Here is a 21,077-nt window from a genome sequence, read left to right on the forward strand (position 1 = left end):
CAGCTCCAGCTCAACAAATATTTATTAAATGAATGAATGAAAACAAAGAAAGTTGGACAAAGAACTGTCTCTTTCTTCCCTCAACATGTGAAGAGACAGAGAAAAGTATCTGCAAGGACTGTTTCACATGCATAATAGCAGCAATAAACACAGAAAAAGAAACACACAGGCAACATGTACATAAACATACTTATGTCCTTACACATAAACCTGCAGAGGAGGAGAGGGTCACTCTCATGAAATATTAATAATATTCCTATACTCCTATCTCATAATCTTTTAGAACTGTATCATTTAAAACTTTTTAAATGTTACAAAACTAGGCAGTAAGGGGCACCACCTCTTAATGCAAGCTAAATGAAGAGTCAGATTTGGCTATTTATGATCTAACAAATAATTAAATTCTTGATCTGTGAATTCCTTCAGCTCATATCTTCCTATAATCTTATACAATAATCTCAATTCAAATTCTAAGACTATATACTATATACTATAGCTTATCATTTCTAAGAACTGTAACTCATAACATAATTATAATTTCAAGATTTGAGCTAACTCCCTGTTGACTATCAGTGCTAACAAATTCTCAACCCCGACGGGAGCTCCAATTCCTTGGCCCAACCACCATGTCATTGGCTTTCCCCAATACATTCAACTCCCTACTTGTTTATATTCCACAGTCCACCATGATAATTTCTCTTTCAATTTACCACCACCTTTCTCGACCCTCTCTCACCACCATTCTACTTCTGTTTCACTGGCTGCAGTCTTAGTCACCTTTCTTGTACGTTTCATCTTTCGAACTTCAAAAACCGAAGAGTGCCTAGTTTGGTCTTCAGAACTCTCTTCTTTTCTATTTCGAATTACTTCTAGGAAATCTCCAGTCAGTCTCCATGTCTTTAAATACCATCTTTATGCTGAAAGCTCCCAAATTTATTTATCTAGCTCAGACCACCCCATTGAAATCCAGATTTTTGTATCTAGCTGCTTAATTAACATCTGTCCCTAGAAGTCAACTAGGCAGAGTAAACACGTGTAAAACCAAAATCTTTAACTTCTTCCCAGAACCTATTCTTCTCGTCAGTATCTCCATTCTTCCAGTTGTTTGGGCAGTGAAGTCCTGGAAATATCCTTGACGTTTCACATTCTATCTCATAGCCCACATTCAAATTATCACCAAATTCTGTTAGCTCTTCAAACTATAATAGACCACTTGTAAAGGCTTCTATCACTACTAATAATCATTTCATATTCGGACTGTATTTTAGCAGCCTAGTAGCTGGTCTTATCCTTGTCCTTTATTTTTCATAGCAATCAGGTTTTTTATTCTAAAATGAAAATGAGATTGTGTAATGGCTCAAAAGCCTCCAACAGCTTACAAAGTCCCAACCACTAACTATCTCAATAAAGTCTCCAGTCCAATCACAGCCCTCACTACCCTCAACTCATCATCTCCTATTGCTCTGTCCCTAACTCACTCCACTCAAGATACACTGGTCTCCTCACTGTTCCTTGAGAATGTCAACAACAGTGACTTGCTTGAGTTCCAGGTCTCTGCTCGAGTGTCTCTAGAGAAAGGTCTTCCTTGACTATATCCACCCCTGTACCTTGCTGCATTATACGTCATAATACTTATATTGTTTACCATGTATTTGTTTATTGCCTGTCTTCTCTAATTGGAACGTAAGCTCCTTAAACACAGGAACTTTTTTTCAGAGCCTAGATGAAGGGGAAGTGAATAGAGCAGACACTCAATAATATGTACTGAATGACTGAATAAATGTTCCTCACAATTTATTAAAATAAAAAACTGTGAAACAAAATTTTATATATAAAATGACAATTTTCCTATCAATGAGTTTGAAGCAATTTTTATTTATAAACCATACCTTATACGTACTTTTCTGTGTTTTTATAAGACTACTCTGAAAAGTAAAAATATTTTTTTTCCTTTGTGATCTTTCTCCTACAAAAGAGTTTCTCAACCTCAGCACTACTGACATTCGGCTGGATAATGCTGTGTTGCAGGGGACTCTCTTGTGCACTGCAGAACATTTAGCAGAATCCCTGGCCTCCAGCCACTAGATGCCAGTAGCACTCCCCTAGCTGCGACAACCAAAAACGTCTCCAGACATTACCAAATGTTTTGTGTGGGGGAAAGTCAACCTCCTCCCAACTGAGAACCACTGTACTCACTGGTAAAGGATTTTGTTTTTCTCTGTTGTTAAAGAATAGAAACACCTGGAGACAGTAAAAATCGTAAAATTAAAAAATAAAAATAACAGAAACAGCTTAGATCACATCTGAGATATCTAAAGCATACAGATTTGAATTTTCAAAATAACTAAATAACCAACTTCACATGCTGAGGGTAGGTTCATAAGGCAAATACTCTGACATTAAAATAAGCAATCTTAATTTAATCCTAAAATAAAATCCTATGATATCTGTATGGTTATGAGCACTTTTTGGAATGAGCCTTAGCTTAAGTTTATTATATTCCAAAACATAGGAAAAGAAGTTACAAGCTTATTCTACATAAAACCCCTCCACTTCCCAACCCAGCGCTCAGGTAAAATGTACTTTTCTCAGTCTTATTACATCCTAATGGCAATTAATAACTAAAGTGAAACAAATAATTATTTATACCTCTCTAATGGCTATCATTGAGTGTTCAGAATTATCCACTAAATTTTGGTAGTCATATGTATGCAACTGTCTTACAGAGCATATTTCACTAGCATCTGACTGTCAGGTTCATGGCTGAGGGTGAAGTATTCCAGAAAAATTATTTTGTCTGTCTGACCATATTTTAGCGGTAAAAATTCTAGAAAAGTTTGGGCAATCCAATAAGAGAACAGGATAACATACTTCCTTACTACATTCACCAATTAATGCAGTGCTACAGTGTTTGGTAAAAGTAAAAGAAGAGTAAGACAATAAAATTGCTGCCAGGTTTTAACCATTTAAATTCACAGTAACTATAACAGTTTTACAGAGAAATAAAAACTGCTAAATTTTCTATGTTAAATGCTATTAATATTTATAACTGACTATGGAGACATGTTTAATGAGGACATATACTCAGTCAACCTGGTATTGTAGGACAGGATTAAGATTTATTATAAGGTTTCTGTGTTCCATCTCTCACTAAAAACGTAGAGATATATTGACAAATGGAATTGGCAATTGTTAGAATAAATAGATTATTCTTATTTCTTTAGAAATATAAACTGTATATCTGACATTATTCTTTTCAAGCAAAAACAAATAAAAAATGTTACTAAGGAATATCTCTACTAGCATCTAAGGAAACAGGAACAAAAAACCCAAATTACTTTTATATTAGCATTAAAAATAATTTTCATCTCATATCAATTTTAATTCCACAATACTCTTGGCTATTCTTGACTCTTGGCTATTCTTTCCAAAAATCTAAAAAGCTAAATGTGTATTTTAGCAATTTTTTTCCATTCTTCAGTGAACAAAATAAATGACCTTCTAGATATTAAGAAAACAAAAGTTATTATTAAGTCTACAATATTTTTTTAAATAGCAGAAGTACTCAGGCTACTTTAAAACTGATTATAGAAAAAGATTAAAATAAATTATGAAAAGATTTACCAATATTCAAAGCTACCTGCAGCCAAGTCTTTTGGCTATTTCTTTTTTTTGTTAGCCAAAAGGCTAGGCAAATAATTCTGTGGCACAGTTCTGACATCAAATCCCTAGCAACACTATTAGATACCAGCCAATTGGAATAATAATAATGTATCTTCCTAGCAGAAGAGTTGGCTAGGCTGCTAAACATTATTTATTTTCTTCTTTTGAATTTTGGCAGCATTTCCTTTATTGAAATTCTCTCTCCTCTCTTCCCCTTCTGTCACTCACTGCTCTCATAGCCTTAAACGCAGTTAGTATGCTTTTCCCCTTCACATAAAAGTAAGCATACAATAATTGGAAATTATCAGAATCCACTTCATCTAAAACGAAGCTAAAGGACATAATTTTAGAATTAAAGTGGTATACCATCAAAGATTAGCTGTATAATCTCTGACAGTAATAGCCACACATTATTTTTTTAAAAAGCTTGTATTTTCTCATGTAGAGAAATAGTAAACATTGCCTGCATCTGATTTCCAGCAGGTACATATTTAAAAAAATATTTTTAACCCACTATGATGCCTTTATAAAATATAACAGACTGTCTCAATGAAAACAGCAAAATATTAATCTACCAATCAGGAGGTTCACTGAGCTTTCTCTGAAGAGCAGATATTATGATGTTTAGTATTTTAAAATATATTTAATATTTTTAATTCTACCATAATATTGCTAAAAAAATTTCTTGAGGGAAAAATGCAAAAAGTAGTATTGAATGGGAGCTTGAATAGGATTTGGTAATAGCAAGAACATGATTTAGGGACATGGGCCCAAATCACACCTCTGTCAAGTGGCAATTTTGTGATTGGACAAGGTATTGAACTTCTCTGAATTTCAGCTACCATACCTGTAAGATGGCAACCATACTATTTATCCCTTCAGAAATATTTCAAATGAGTAGACATTTTCCACTAATCCAAGTAATATACAAATCCAGAATAATATAAAAAGAAAACATGTTACCAATAAAATATTCATGGATACATACAATAAATTTAAGAAGGTATACTCTTTAAATATAGTGGTACTTTCCTTCATATTTAATTAAAAACCATAATTTTCTAGTGTTGGTTTTGGTAAATAACCAGTACCCAATAAAATGAAACAGAGTTTGATAATATACCAAATGACTAGGCATCTGCTTATAAGCATTGAAATAGTCAAATATGGACCTTGGTAAAAAATGAAAGTTCATTTTCTTCAATATCCATCTATTTTATTCACTGAAATGCCAAATCATTACCCAATCCACAGGTTTTAGAACCTAGACAATGATTTTCATGCCAATAAATATTTAAAGTCAAACATTACTTTCGAGAGGGGTTTTAAGTAAAATTCAACATTATACTGGAATGATAAATGCAAATGATGCAAACTAATTTAATGTCTAACATCTGAAAAACTTCTCCAAACATCTCAAAGTTTATAATCTTTATTGATTTTGTGATTCTAACAAAAATGCTTAATTTATCTCCATTTATTTAGAAAACAAAACTATTACTCAAGTTTCTGCAATTTTTCTAGATATGCATTTTTTACACTGAGAATTTGGGGATTTTTTTAGTTACTATTTCTGATAAAGATAGTAAATACTAATTCTTTTTAGGTTCATAGGCCTTTTTTTAGTATAAGACTCAGAATATAAATCAATATCTATAGCTTAAAAAATAAACCCTAAATTTGGGCATTGATTCATGATAAACTATAAATTCCTTATCTCCTGCACATCTTAGTCCTTACTTCCCTCAACAAAAGATAAATTCAAGTATTTCCTCAAAACTTCACATGGTAAAAACATACAAATCTTTGAACGTTCATGATAAAAGAATATTTTTAAAGTAAAGATTAAGAAGAAATCTAAAAAGCATTAAGTTACTATAAAAAACAATGGGGCACTTGCAAAGAAATTAAAATAATCCAGCTCAGAAAGAGCTCTCCTGAAAACAGAAGGCGAGGAGAAGAGAGAAATGGAAGAAAATCAGGCTCCCAATCTGTTCATTTCCCAGAATTTGTGAACAACCTGCTTTCTCTCAACTGTCTTTACCATGAGCACAACATACAACGTACCAGTTTTCTACTGAATACAGGTTAAGTGCCATTACATCAATGGTCAAAGTGCAACTCATTTTTTTTGTTGTTGTTTAATGAATAAACACTTTCACCTTAAAAAACACGAAAATTAAAACAAAAAAGTTAACACTTTCTTTTCTGACCCAAGCAATTCCATTCAGCTTTGGAATTTAAAGATGGGCTAGAAAAGATACTATGCTGCCACCTATCTACGTGAATGGGTAGAAAGAAAATGCAGACTACAGCTTTCGCTTCAGTCTGGCTGACAGAAGAACACGGGGTCAAAGTCCACGGCATGCTTTAACTGCATCATTACTCCCCCCAAAAATATGTATAATAATCATTAATGTAATATCCAACAATAGTTAAGGACCTCTGGGGATCTTATTCCATATCCTGAATAATAGAAAGGATAATAAGATGAATGAAGTTCCTGATACTATCTTTATTCACACATAGTTTTATACACATAATCAAGAGCTGGATACAGATTTTTGTTTTAGAGAAAAATGAAAGAAACACAGGAACGGACTTGCAAAAAACACTGATGAGGCAGTATTTTTTGAAGATTATTCCACCATAAAACATTATGTTTTTAAATGTCAATGGTAATAATGGTGACTTTTGTTCTGAAATTATTGGTAATTTTTTTCTACCTTTATGAAAAACACAGTAAATATAATTTACAAAAGAACTGCTGAAGAACATTATTTTATTATTTAGCTTTAGAGAAGTTTGTTATACAGCTGCAATTTTACAAAAGATTTGCCCTTAAAACCAATTATTCCAGTTACAGCCTCAAGGCTTTTGTTGTTTTTTTTGCCCAGCAATGACTTCCTTCATCTCCCCATTTGGTTAATCTCTATCTCACCTATGAAGTCCACCATGAGTCTCATTCCCTACACTACAGCACTTCTCAAACCTATGGCCACAGAAGTTTTGCACTGGACAACTCCACAGGATACTGTTTACATAGACTATGATGTGAGTGTTGCCTCCTGGAGTTATGCAATTAGGCAGCAATGATTAAAATCACCCAGGAAGAAATTTTTTTAAACAAAATGGTATTGCCATTGACACCTATGAGGAAATAGTTTGTATGAAACCAACCCTCACACCAAAAACACTATTAAAAGCCAGATAAAATCCAATTAATTAATAAATACACAGCTGTTTAAAGATACTGGCAAGTAGCCAAACTCTCCAGAACTTAAGAGGCCAAAATCTCAGAGAAAGTAGACAGGCATTAAGGTGAGCCATATATTCTGCGCTGCTTTTTATCTGAAAGTACTTGTCAATTCACATTCAGTATGGAATGAAAAGTCAAGTAGAACTGGAGACTCAGAACATCCTGCAAAATCTCCAAGGCCAGGAAAACAGTAACTGTAGGGCACAATCCACAATAAACACCTTAGTTTTTCACCTGAGACCCCGAAGGACTATACTATTGGAATAAAGGCAAATTGAAACTAGTCTTTCACAAAGACAAATCCAGCAATCAAGATTCCTTACAAAATACCAATAAATGCAATAAACAGCATCTTTCCAAAAACTGCTATATTAAGACCAATGTTCTGTTATTTAGCATTAGAAGTTCTTGTTATACAAACCCCTGATTGGATAAAAATGAGCCTTCTCTTATATCCTATCAAAAAAAAAAGAGTAAATCAAATCTGAGGGAAGAACACAACCACATTTTCTACAATTTGTCATGCAAAATGCTCAGTATTCTAACTTAGGCATGTCAGAAGACAGGACCAAATATCTGGAAATTGAGAAGAAAAAAGAGTCAACAGAAACAGACCCACAAGGGGATCTCAAAGTTAAAGTTATCAAACACAGACATTAAAATAACTGTGATTAACATGTTTAAAAAAAAGATGACAAAATAGATGATTTCACCACAGAAATTATCAGTGAAAGAAAGTATCAAATGGAAATTCTAAAAGTGAAAAATATAATAACTGAATTAAGAACTCATTAGAAGGATTTAAGGGTAGGTTAGACATGGCAGAAGAGCTGATTAGTAAACCAGAGGACAGATTAATAGGAAATATCCAGAATGAAGCACAGAGGGGGAATAAAAAAGGAAAGTTAAGAAATAAATTCAGAACATACGCAGCACAATGAAACTTCATGTACATGTAAGTAGAATCCCAGAACTGCAAGAGAAAAAATTGAGCAGAGGCAATATTTGAAGTGATAAAGGCCAAGAAATTTCCAAAACTTAAGAATGACATCAGGCCACAGATTCAAAGTTACATAAACTCTCCAACAGAAAAAAATGCAAAGAAAACAGTATCAAAGCACATCATAGAATCACAGAATAATTGCTAAAATACAAAGACCAAAAGAAATCACAAAAGCAGCCAAAGAAAAACATATTTCATTGGAGTAACAGTAAGACCAACAACTGACTTTACAACAGAAATGATGGAAACCATAAGACAATGGAATAACATCTTTTAAAAACTGAACGAAAGTAACCACCAATTTACAATTCTGTGACAAACAATAAATCCTTCAAAAATGAAGGAGAAATAAAAGCATCTTCAGGGAACCAACACTGAGAGAATTTGTACCAACAGACTTGCACTAAAAGCAGAAAAAAAAAGCCTAGTGGAGGCTCAGACATAAAGAGTACCAGAAAAAGCACCAATATGTAGATAACTCAAAACAAATACTGACTATAGGTAACATACAACTTGTATAACAATATAACACATAATGTATATGTAACAACAGTAATGTCTTGTTATCATGTGATTTTTTTCTACATCTACTTTCTACCCCAAAATATGAAAAATGATGATGACAGAGGGTGTTCCAAGACCACTGCTTTCATTAGGTGCACAATGGTAAAGTACTAACTTATATTATACTTCAAAAAAATCAGAATAATGTTTTCACTTTTGGAAAAACTATAAAAAGAATAAAATAAAAAGCCATTAGAAATAGAAAATTGGAACTTTTTTTAAATTAGAAATTCCAAAACAGGAAAGAAAAGGAGACAAATGGGAACACAGAACAGATGAAGTCAAATAGTAAATAAATAGGAAGATGACAAAATACCAGTTATACTAAGTAAACATTTACTAAATGTTTCATATTAAAAGACAATTTTTTAATGATGAAATATATGTTGTCTGTAAGACACATTATGAGACATAGTAATCAAGAAAGGTTGAAAGTATTAAAAACAGAAAAAGATATACTATGAAAACACTAACTAAAAGACAACTGATATAGTTAAACTAATAACAAAAAAAAAATTTGAAGGCAAGAATCATTAAGAATAAAGAGGCATATTGTATAAGGATACAAGAATCAATCCACCAAAAAGATATAACGAAGTTTGGATGTGTCTGTAATGTAGCTTCAAATTCTCAACTTCTAAATCAATGAAATGATTGGAATTCATTTCAATGTATATTGAGTAACTACTGAACATTCATTTGCTTCAGATCATTGGAATATTTAGAGCTACATAGATTATAAAATACTTTCTTCAAGGTTAGTTATAATTCTGGTCCTAGAATTTAACTTTATTATATTAAGGAGGTTAGAACAGTGCTAATAAACATTCAATTTTATGTATTTAAATTTGTCTGTCTTTTCTTACAATGGGAAATACTGTGGTAAAGCTCTTCTCTCCATATACCTAACTTGATAATATGTATGAATTACTTCATTCATTGAGATAATATATCATAAACAAAACTAAAAATTACTCGATTCCTCAATAGGAAGCAAAGTGATCCTGGAAATTTCATAACATAATCTGAGTTTTCATTTCATTACTGCTAATATGGTGGTAATTATAAAAGTACACCACTTGATACGAGGAAACTATAAGACTTAGGCTAAGAGAATGATTTCTGCTCAGCACTACTAGACACAGATAACTGTCAGATCCCTAGAATTATTTATAATGTACTGCTTCATTCCTAAAGTAGCTTTCTAACAACCAACATAACGATTTGATTTTCATTTGCTAAAATGCCACTAACATATTATTATGATTTTTCTCTAAAAAAATCACCTGCTTGCATCTACAATTGATGGCTCTAAGGAAAAACTGGTTTGACTTTTCAAAACCCACTTTTTATACTCACTTTTTATACACTTTCTTCTTCCTGATATTTTTAATCTCTTAATAAACATTTACTATGCTGCTGATCTTTTTCCAACATTCATTATGCATGTAAATATATACATATATGTAGTATATTCAAATATAACCTATAATCCATTTCTCCATTTTTAAAAAAAGGTGACTAATTGCCATTGATTTCTCCAGTTTCTACCTTTCATTTGGAGAAGAAAATTAGTTTGTAATTTCAAACGTCTTAATCCTTCATTTGCTTACTGGAATTTCCTTAGTTGGTCATCAATCTTCCAGTAATAAATGGTTACTATAAAACAGTCTCTAAAATTTTCATGAAAATTAATAGGCCAAAGAAAAATTGTTTCCTCCCTCTGAGAGTTTTCACTAAAATCAAATGTAACATAAATTGAATGTCTATTATATACCAGCTAAGTTTACATATATTATTTCATTTAATCTCATTATTATTCACATTTTCAGTAGAAGAAAATTACCATTCAGAGAGGTTAAACAATGTGTCAAAACTTATGCATGTAATAAGAAAAAACAGGCTTTAATCCTAGGTATGTCTGTTTACAAAGACAAGATCTTCCCACTACCAGAGGCTGGCAAAGTTACTGTAAAGAGCCAGACAGTTAATATTTTAGGCTTTACAGACCATACAGTCTCTGCCACAACTATTCAGTTCTGTTCTTATAAAACAAAAGCAGCCATAGACAACATATAGACAAAAGAAAGTAGCTGTTTTCCAATAAAACTTTTTTTAACAAAAACAGGCAGAGGGCTGAATTTAAACCAAGGCCCATAGTTTGCCAATACTGCACTATACTACAATGCATTCATTACCTCTTAGCCTGTCTTTGTTTTTCATTAACACCACTAAATTCTACTTCTCTGTCGCTTAAAAAAATTACTACCTTAATCCACTGAGGAATTTTATTTTAATGCTTTTCTTATTAGGCTCAATTATTTGAAACAGATTACTCCAGGGAATATGTACATTCTTTTACATGATCTAACTTTAATACCAATTATATCAGAAATTTATCTATAAATAAGATAAAACATTTCTAAAACTATAGTCCTAGCATGCATTATATTCTCAGTGGATAACTTTTTTAAAGCATCCTGCAAATTCATGATATCATTACTGATGAAAGGCAGGGAGAAAAGAAGTTCTCTTTCTCAAGAACATAACTATTTGAGAACCTTTAAAATTTACATTCTACATTTTTATTCCTGAAAAGAAACAAGAACATTTTGTCTTTGTTTTTCATTATTTTAGATATTTTTAAACCAAGACACATGTATTGAAAGATTCAACGTGTTGCTTTCTAAAGAAAGCCACTCAACACTAATAAATAACCATAAATGAATTTCATTAAAAGGAAATGTCAGACTAGGGCCCACTTTCTCAATCCCAATATAGTTCAAAATTCACCAATTTGGGAGTTTATTTTTGTTGTTTTGTTTCCAATCTTTTGTACTTAAAGGAACCACATGCTAATAATTGTATGCTACAACTGCTCTAATGTTAGTGGATATAAACATTTCTTACCAAATTACGCTTTTTTAGTGGAAGAAAATAGTAATAGTGGCAGAAAGAAAACATCAGTGCGTAGCAAGTAAGAAGTTCAGTGTAGAAACACAACTGCAGAAAGAGCCAATGATTATCTTCACCAACACAATTGTTAATCCTAAAGAAAAAAAGTGAAAAAGAAACAATATTTTAAATTTCAAGTTCACCTCAGGATCAATAAGACTAAATTAAAAACAAATAGTATCACATATGCTTAACTTCATGGAGATACACTATGGCCACTTGAAGGTAAAAACAAACTATACAGAGAAAAGTATAAATATACCATCTTATATTCGTAAAGCACTTCACAAAGGAAGTCCACATATGTGATCCCCCTTCAACTCATAACAACTCAGCGAGACAGGAAGAGCAGATGGTAGTCTCCTGTGTCACTGACATGGAAACAGGGAACAAAGGAGCTAAGCCTCTGGCCAGAGGATGTACAGTTAGAAGACACAGGGGCCAAGAGAGCAAGAACTCTGCTTCCCTGTATATTGCTCTTCCTTTAGGGCATTCTAGCTGTGAAAAGCAATCTGAATGCCCTGAAGTAAAACAGCTGAAACGTACCACTCTGATATAACTGCTAAGCATTCACAACTTTTTTTCATTTTAAAAATCTATCCCTGGTTGCTGAAAATAAAAATGTATTCAAAACTATTTATAAATACATACAGCTATACTTCCACCAATACAACAGTGAACCCTAACTAGCAAAGAGGATTAATGTTACAATAAAAAATTTTCAAGGCTAATTTAAGCTGAATATTTTATTGTTCCAAATTTATTGTATCCAAACTGTCAAAGTATCCTAAAATTCCAGCAAAAAACCCTAGTTCAAGACTACAAATGACTCTGCACAAATGTTTTCATTTTAAAATAGTATTACACTGTCACTGAAAAAGAAATGATGTAACAGGTTTCAGTCCTAACTTAAATCGCTCTTTTTAACTTGTCATTAAGCCATTCTTTAAAGTCAAATATAGACCTGAACTGAAAAATCTTAGAGAGGCATTTCTTAAGACTTAAGAGTGCATGTTTTGTAAACAAGAAAAGCTACTGTGCTTTGTTATTTGCAAGCAGGATCATAAGAGAAGTGTGCTTATGTATTAATATACACTCAGAAATGCTCTTCAACAGCTGCTGATTGAAAGATGACTTATCATTGTTCCACCCTTCCTGTCCCCAGGAAGTTTGAGAAACAATGTCTATGATCACAGCATTCTTCTTAACCAGAACAGCTTTAAGAAGCACTAAGGTATTCAATCTATACGAGTTCTTTTTGTAACATCTGAACTACTTAGAAAGAATGATTAGGCCAGGCACGGTGACTCACGCCTGTAATCCCAAAATTTTGGGAGGCCGAGGGGAGCAGATCACCTGAGGTTGGGAGTTCAAGACCAGCCTCACCAACACGGTGAAAACCGTCTCTGCTAAAAATACAAAAATTAGCCGAGCATGGTGGCATGCACCTGTAATCCCAGCTACTCGGGAGGCTGAGGCAGGAGAATCACTTGAGGCCAAGAGGCAGAGGTTGCAGTGAGGCAGAGGTTGAGATCGTGCCACTGCACTCCAGCCTGGGCAACAGAGTAAGACTCCATCTCAAAAAAAAAAAAAAAAGAATGATCAGACCCAGAATACAGAAAACCTTGAGGCAATGTGAGAATTGATCTCCAAACCTAAAACTGTGTTAGGCATTTAAGTAGTGCAATTTCTGAAAACATCAAAAATTTTCCTTGCTTCCAATTTACACTGTACATTTCCCCTGCTCTCTGAACATTTCAGTAGTGCTCTATGAGGAAATTCAATGATTAAAAATTCCTGAATCTCTTTAGGTCCCTTGTCTACTCTCCTTTCTGATCCTCCAATCCTTTGTACTTCCCCCTCACCGCTACCAACGTCTGAAAAGTTGACTAAAACTATGGAAGCAAGAGGCCTAGAAAGAGAAACCACCCCAACGTTAGAATTAAGGTTAAACAGCACCTTATTTGGTCACCAATAAGTGAGTCTTTCGTAGTTCTTTTTTACTAGTGCATTCGTTTGAAAAAAAAGCATCAATATCCACTTGTATCATGAACATTTGTATTTTAGTTAATAAGAAACACTACAATAAGAAGTGCTTAAAAACTGACCTTTTCTGTATGATCAGCAATTATCTGAATACATGTTTCACCTAGCTTTCTAAAAATCTACTACTATTGTGAGAGCAAACAGATCACTGAATACATGGTTCACCTAGCTTTCTAAAAATCTATTACTATTGTGATAGCAAACAGATCACTGAATACATGGTTCACCTAGCTTTCTAAAAATCTATTACTATTGTGATAGCAAACAGATCACTGAGCTTAAGAAAATTACTTGGGAATTAATCTGTTTAAATTCAAGGCACAGTTTTGAATATCAACTATACGTCATATACTATTCTATCTTGTTGACAGATTTAGAAATTTTTAAAATTTTTATGTAGTAACAAAGTGCTTTCATCGAAAATGCTCTTATTTTTTCCTATTTCAGGAAATTATCTTCTATTTAAACAATCAGTCTATGCAAAAAAACAAATTTCCACCAAAAGTTTGCTGATTAACTGTGCTATCAAAATAAGTTATCAAAAATGAAGAAAACTCTAAATTGACTAACATTAGAAAAAGCTAAACTCCACTTGAATCAATTTTAAATAAATGCAATTATAAATTAAGAGGCTCACTATGTAAATTTGCATGTATGCATGTATGTGTATATAAACATAAATACTACATATATGTATACAGATATATTTGTCAAATTCTACACTATACCAGTTTAAATATTTATACAGAGAGCCAATGCTAAGAAAACAGAATTAAATACAATATCTTGTTCACAGATTTTTGTGACAGCTTTAAAATGAGATACAATACAGAATTGACACAGCATTTGTTTTCAAAGATTGTATTTCTCAACTGAACATTTTCTTTAAATATTACAAGAGAGCCCCCTATTGACCAAAACTGTTAGCAGTTCTGCAGAATCAGCTAATTATCACTCACATACTTCCAACATGTACATAATGGTAGTAGCTATATCCAATACATAATGCTTAAAAAGCTTTAAGGGGTAAGGAAGAGGTTATCAGGGTGTCTGAAATGTTATTAATTAAACAAATGAAAAGGGGATATAAACATTCGGATGCATACGGTTTTTAACAATTAGAAATAGCTACCATTTAAGTACATCCTACTTGTCAGATACTGTATTAAATGTTTTATATGCTTGCCTCATTTAATACAACCACCTTAATCCTTTTGTATATTAGGTTGCAGTTAATTCTTACTTTTTTGGCTCAAATCTCTCCCTGTTAGAAAAGATAGGATTTTTGTGGAAGAATGACTTTGGGAGTTGATAGAACCATATAATCTAAATAAAGATATCCTTATTAAGATATTGTAAAACTATGTAACTTTAACATAACTTTTGTTTAAAGCTGCCGAGTTGTAAGATTTACATTTTATTACCCACCCCTCTTTTCTTTGCTAGAAGTGAATTATTCTTACCATGGACAGTGATGATCCATTCTCCTCACACAGTGGCCGCAGCGGCTACAGTGATGGGAACGCTTTGGTCTCATCAAATTACACTTATTACATAATTCCCAGAACTCCCTTTCTAGAGAAGGAAATTAAAATCCATTTAATGAAGGCAAGTGGGTGATGCTGAAATTTACCAACAGTTGTTTAGAAGATTTTATAGGAAGACTTCAACATATAACTCTTAGAGATTTTTCTTCTAAGCCTTCGCTGTAAACGTGTTTGCCATAAATGTTGCTGTTCTGTTCTATATATGTCTTATTTTGTGTGTTTCTAATTTAAAAGACTATAAAAATAAGACACTATTGTTATAGTCAAAGTAAGAGACAGAAAACAATGTATTTGGATTCTGGGTATACTGTGAGAATATAAGTAAAATCCAATGACAAAACCTTAGAGCCCAACCAAATTATTATACTAAAACAATTTTATTTAAACAAATTGATTTCTAGAAATTTCATTTTCTAAAGGCTCTAAAGAAGAAATAATGCTGACCCTCGTTTCAATTGATTAGTAAACTGAAATCAACCCTATAAACTCATCTGAAAAACACAGATGGCATTCCCCTCCACACACACTTCCCCTAAATCACTTAATTTTTAAAAATATCAGTAGATTCATTTAAGAGTGTGTATGGGACAGGTTAGAGAAGGATGTCATATGGGTTTGGGAGGTATCAGAATAGTTTCAGTAGTGAAAAATGTTATAAGATAACTACTATTTTTAATGAAAATAAAGGAGTTCTTCACAAAACACTGAACTACCACCAACCAGCAATTTCCTCTAATCTGGAGTGAAATAGCACACGATTAAGTTCTTTTTTTTCTTTTTTTTGAGACGGAGTCTCCCTCTGTCACCCAGGCTGGAGTGCAGTGGCACGATCTCGGCTCACTGCAAGCTCCGCCTCCCGGGTTCACGCCATTCTCCTGCCTCAGCCTCTCCGAGTGGCTGGGACTACAGGCGCCCGCCACCACGCCCGGCTAATTTTTTGTATTTTTAGTAGAGACGGGGTTTCACAGTGGTCTCGATCTCCTGACCTCGTGATCCGCCCGCCTCGGCCTCCCAAAGTGCTGGGATTACAAGCGTGAGCCACCGCGCCTGGCCACACACGATTAAGTTCTGTGCTAAAAACATGAAGTTTGCATAAGAGAAAAGGCTTTTGTTTTCATTAAAAACTGTGTTAATTAGATCTGCGAAAACTACGGAAGGGTCATCTTCCTAGAAAAGACAATCGCCTTATTATACAAAAATGTATCTTTTAAATACACTGGAATGGAATTTTACTTTTACAAAATTTTTTTAATTTTCACCATCTGTGTTTATACTATCCCATAACCTCATTAAAAGTATGGACATAGTAAGATTAGCCTAACTCCTATATTCGGATTGAATTTTAGTATATGAAGAGTGGGACCCTAGCACATACTACGTAGTCACTAAATGCTTGCTGACGTATGAAAAGTCTAAAATCGAAAAATGAAAGATTCTAAATAAAAGTGAAAGATAATGGTATACAATATTCAATTTTCTTAAAAGAGTCTCTGTTTGAATTCCATTACTTTAGTTGAATGGTCAGGAGCAACATCAACATGCTGGACTTTCATATAGTAAAGCGTTGGGAAAACATCCCCACTACAGATATCTCTGAAGAAACAAAGTATGAATCAAACCTGCATCAAATTAACTGTTCCAATAATATGAAAGTAGAGAAATTATCTTATACTTGAAATCTTATTTTAAAAGAAAATCCTTTTTCATTTCTTACTTATTTTAATGAAAATAAATCATGCAAGAGCAACAGTATTAAAGCTTAATTTACATACAGTTAAACTAGTACTATTTACCTCTAAGTGAAATAAAAACTCATTTAATCTATAGCATATTACAATGTCACAAGCATATCATATTCCACTCCCCTACTTAGCTCAATGCTACCAAACATCCCAATGTTAAAACTTTGAATTCACACACTGCAAGGAATACAGACAGGAAGGAGGCTCTCCACGATAAGCCAATTTTCATTAAAAGGCAATATAAAAAGTTTGTTTTTATCAGCCACTTAAAACATAAACACGGTGTATTCATTATTGGTAATTTCTGAGAAATCAGCATATAATATCCTAGAGAATAAATTCTTCATTTTACATGTAAAATGTATTCTCAGAAGAGAGCACTTGGCTATAGTTAGAGAAAGCCTACAATTTTGTAATCTAGACCACAGATACAAATTACAGTCTGCAGGAAAATCCAGTCTACCACCTGTTTCTGTATGACCTATGAGCTAAGAATAATTTTTACAATTTTAAATTATTGAAAATAACAATTTGTGACATGTAAAAATCATATAAAATTCAAATTTCTGGGTCCATAAACAAAGTTTGATGTACCCATCATTTACATATTGTCTATGGCTGCTTTTGTGTTTCAATGACAGAGCTGAGGAGTTGTAATAGAGACTGTATGGCCCATAAAGCTGAAAATATTTATTACAGGCCTTTATAGTGAAGAAGAATTTATTTGCTAATCTATGGTCTGGACCATAAACTGATTTAAAGAAAGAACTCGAGTCATTCCTTTGATAACATGAAGATATTACATAAGTATCTAAAATGAGAAATACCTGTAAAAACTCACAGTTTCACATATCTATATGAACACATACATATCTATATGTTTAGGGAACAAAGGAGAAATCACTACTGTAAAAAATCTAGAAATTTAATTGATCATCTAGAAGGTGCTTTTGCCTTGTGTAGCAAGAAAAAAAATCCATCCATCTTAACATACCCTACGTATCTCTAAAGCCTCTCTTAGTCATTTCCCTTTCCTTCCTTTACTCATGTCCACATAGGATCTTGGCGACTGATACATTCTGATGTCTGGTGATTTTTGTACTAGCCATGTGATAATACTTTTAAAAAGCCTATGAGAAAAAGAATTCAACTGAAAATTTATGATAGCTTTAAAAAATTAAAAGCTAACAGATAAATTTTTAAGGGACAGAAAAATCAAAATATAAAACAAAACCAAAAAAAGGCAAACTCCATAAATGGCTGAGGCTGTTTAATCTGAGTAAATACATCATTTTGTTTAACCTGGAGATTTATTAATGCTGTAAATGCTTGAATGAATATAATGCAATGCTTGGTTTGTTTAACCCTCAGAAAGGAAGGAATCACCCTCTACATGAGTCTTTTAAAAGACTCACATTTTAAGGGACCCTCACTCAATTAATATATTTAAAATCACTATGTAATGCTTTGAGGAGAAAAACATTACTTGAAATTACCTAAATCAATACAAAGTCTGGGTCCTAACAGAGATTCCCTGACAAGAATCAGTTGTCAATGTAGGAAATAAATGTCAGTAAGTCCCTCACAGATCACCTTTAAAAAGCAATGTAAGAGGGAGGCTCAAACCAAAACTATGAGTGAATACATGACCCTGATCACTGAATACAGGAATCCTTATAGCTTGGCGTAAATTTTTGAGAGACTGCATCAAAACAGAACGCATTTTTTTTAACTTGAAAGAATTTCCACTGTAATGCTATGTCAAAAAACATGGCTCTAGTAATGACAAAACCACATGTCGAACATTCAAGTGAAAAACTCGATTAAAATGTTCTAAAGTTGATTGCGGTGATGTTTACACAACTGTGGGTACACAAAAACCCATAGAATTGTACACTCTGAGTAAATTATATGGCATGTAAATTATACTCAATAAACCATTTTTAAACATAGTTAAGAACTTGAATAAAATTTCATAAAATATGAAAGTGATAAAAATATTTCTAACTGAAGGTGTTCATTTTATTTCAAATACACACATGAACAATTCAAGTAATATAAACAAACATGTAACAATTTCATTTGACTGTTTCATCTATATGCTCAAAAGTTTATAAAGTCAAATTCTGGGAATCTTCTCATGGGAAAATGGAACATTTCCTTATATTCAAATTGCCTCACATTTAGTGGGTCACATATATACTAAAGTCATTGTGTTTTAAAAAAGCAGAAACGCATGTAAAATATTTCAGAGTAATTCAATAAAAAAATAGTTAAAACCAGCAAAGTATTAGGACTTTAAGTTCCCTTTTCTGAAGAATTAAGTTATATGAAACTGCTCAACCTTTAAACATTCCTGAATGTCACTATTCTATAGTTTCAACTCTCTAGGCATTCAATATTATTTTTCACTGTTAAAATTTTGTATTTTTTTACTAAATTAAAATCATATTTACAAAAGAATCAGGTAACCAGCACCAAAAAGTACACTATGACTTAAGTTTTCCCCAGATTCATAACAAAGGTGAATAAAAAGCTAAAATTACCTCTGTATACAGATCCATGGTAATAAGATGACAGAGACAAGGTTCTGGGTCTTTGGGCTGGATCTCACACCAACAACCAGATGTTTAATCCAGGAAGGACAATCTATGCTCCTGACCACCCAGCCTACCTACCTCATAGAATTACCATGAAGATCATAGGATATGTGATGATCTTCTAAAAGAAGTCTTTTCTTTTAGAAAAAGACTTTGGAGAAACATTAAAATATGATAAGTAAGTGTATTTTTGTCAATGGAGTGAATGGGAAGTTTTTTGGACTCAGGGAAGAAAAACAGGCCATATGTCAACTGAGACAAGATGTAACACGGACATCCAAACAGTCAGCAAGATGCCAGGGTGTCCTACATCACTACAGTCTAGACATCAAAGATAAGAGAGTTGTTACATGTGGACTCAATTAGGCAATCAGGCCTAAAGATATGATTTTGGGGGTATATACAATGTTCTTAACATTTTAAATTAGTTTCCAATGTCTTTTTTTAATCACAAAATTTCTCATAAAAATTGGGATTCCCTGTATTCTGAGAATTTTAAGATCTAATAATCTAATTGCATGACAATTTTACTGCAGCTGAGTAGAGACGATTTCTTTTCAGATAAGGTATGAAATTTTTAATATGAAATACTTCCTACCTGGCCCCTCTCATTGATTTGTAGTGTCTGGAACATGTAGGCATTTGAGTCTTTCACCACTGCAAACTAAAGGGTTCATCAGAAACAGTCTTCAAGTTAGAAAATACCTGTTTCTTTGATTTTCATGGGCCACTGGATTTTAAAGTTGAAGTAGATAACACAGGTATACAATATTTTAGAGAGTTTTTGGCTAAGCCAGGTGGGAAGAAAAGTGATTCTATAAAGATTGCAGAATGCCACCCTCCCTGCTCCTGTCCTACTTCAAAACACATATACATACACAAACTTCTAATGACAGTCTTACTGCCTCTATATGTTAGTAAAAACTTAATATTTAATGTAGTATTCAAAAACTTCTACAGCTATATAAACATCAGTGTAATGTTTCCATTGCATCTCTGAATTTTCAAGGCCAACTAAGACTCTACATGATGGGTGTCGAAAAACAATAATCAGAATTTAAGGGAGGCTTTATAAGTAACTTGTCACTTAATCTAATTTCATAAGAAATTACTGCATTGGTTCCCAAACTTTGCTACACACTGGAATCACCTAGGATCTTTCCAAAATACTGATACCTGGTTCCTATGCCCCCAACATTCTGATTTAACTAAAATCAGAATGGGGTATGACCTGGACATTGAGATTTTTTGAAGTTCCCCAGGTGGATTCTAATGTGCAGCAAGTTGGAAACTATTAAATTACTATAAAAAGTATTTTGGTCTGTAATGTACTACACAGGCATATAAATTTCTTACTAGAAGAAAGTTCAGAGAGTTCTCAAAGCTTATATAGCAAACAATCAAAGAGTGAGCCTCAGGAATGAAAATAAATAAGGCTGTACAATATATACCCGGTATGTAATAAAACAAGCAACACATTTTTAATTCATTTTTGAGATTTGAATGATTATTATGCAATAGAATAATCAAAAATCACTGTCCTTGTTGGCCAGGCGCGGTGGCTCATGCCTGTAATCCCAGCACTTTGGGAGGCGGAGGTGGGCAGATCACGAGGTCAGGAGATCGAGACTATCCTGGTAACACAAAAAAAATTAGCCAGGCGTTGTGGAGGGCGCCTGTAGTCCCAGCTACCCGGGA

At 33.1% G+C, this 21,077-nt stretch overlaps 1 protein-coding gene across 11 annotated transcripts in view; it reads right to left on the reverse strand.

Annotated features, from left to right (window-relative positions):
- ZDHHC21 (zinc finger DHHC-type containing 21) overlaps positions 1–21,077 on the reverse strand; it is a 78,525-nt gene that overhangs the window by 35,890 nt on the left and 21,558 nt on the right. For all 11 annotated transcript variants that reach the window (XR_004031024.1, XM_030816046.1, XM_030815990.1 and 8 more), the window contains 2 exons: positions 14,954–15,065; positions 11,400–11,538 (listed from right to left, as the gene is read on the reverse strand). Coding sequence is in view for 10 of the 11 variants with exons in the window: in XM_030816046.1 (XP_030671906.1) it covers positions 11,400–11,538; positions 14,954–15,065 (251 nt within the window). In the remaining variant the exon portion in view is untranslated. The remainder of the gene's footprint in view (positions 1–11,399; positions 11,539–14,953; positions 15,066–21,077) is intronic.

Source organism: Nomascus leucogenys, chromosome 1a (genome assembly GCF_006542625.1).
Source record: "Nomascus leucogenys isolate Asia chromosome 1a, Asia_NLE_v1, whole genome shotgun sequence".
Lineage (NCBI taxonomy): Eukaryota > Metazoa > Chordata > Mammalia > Primates > Hylobatidae > Nomascus > Nomascus leucogenys.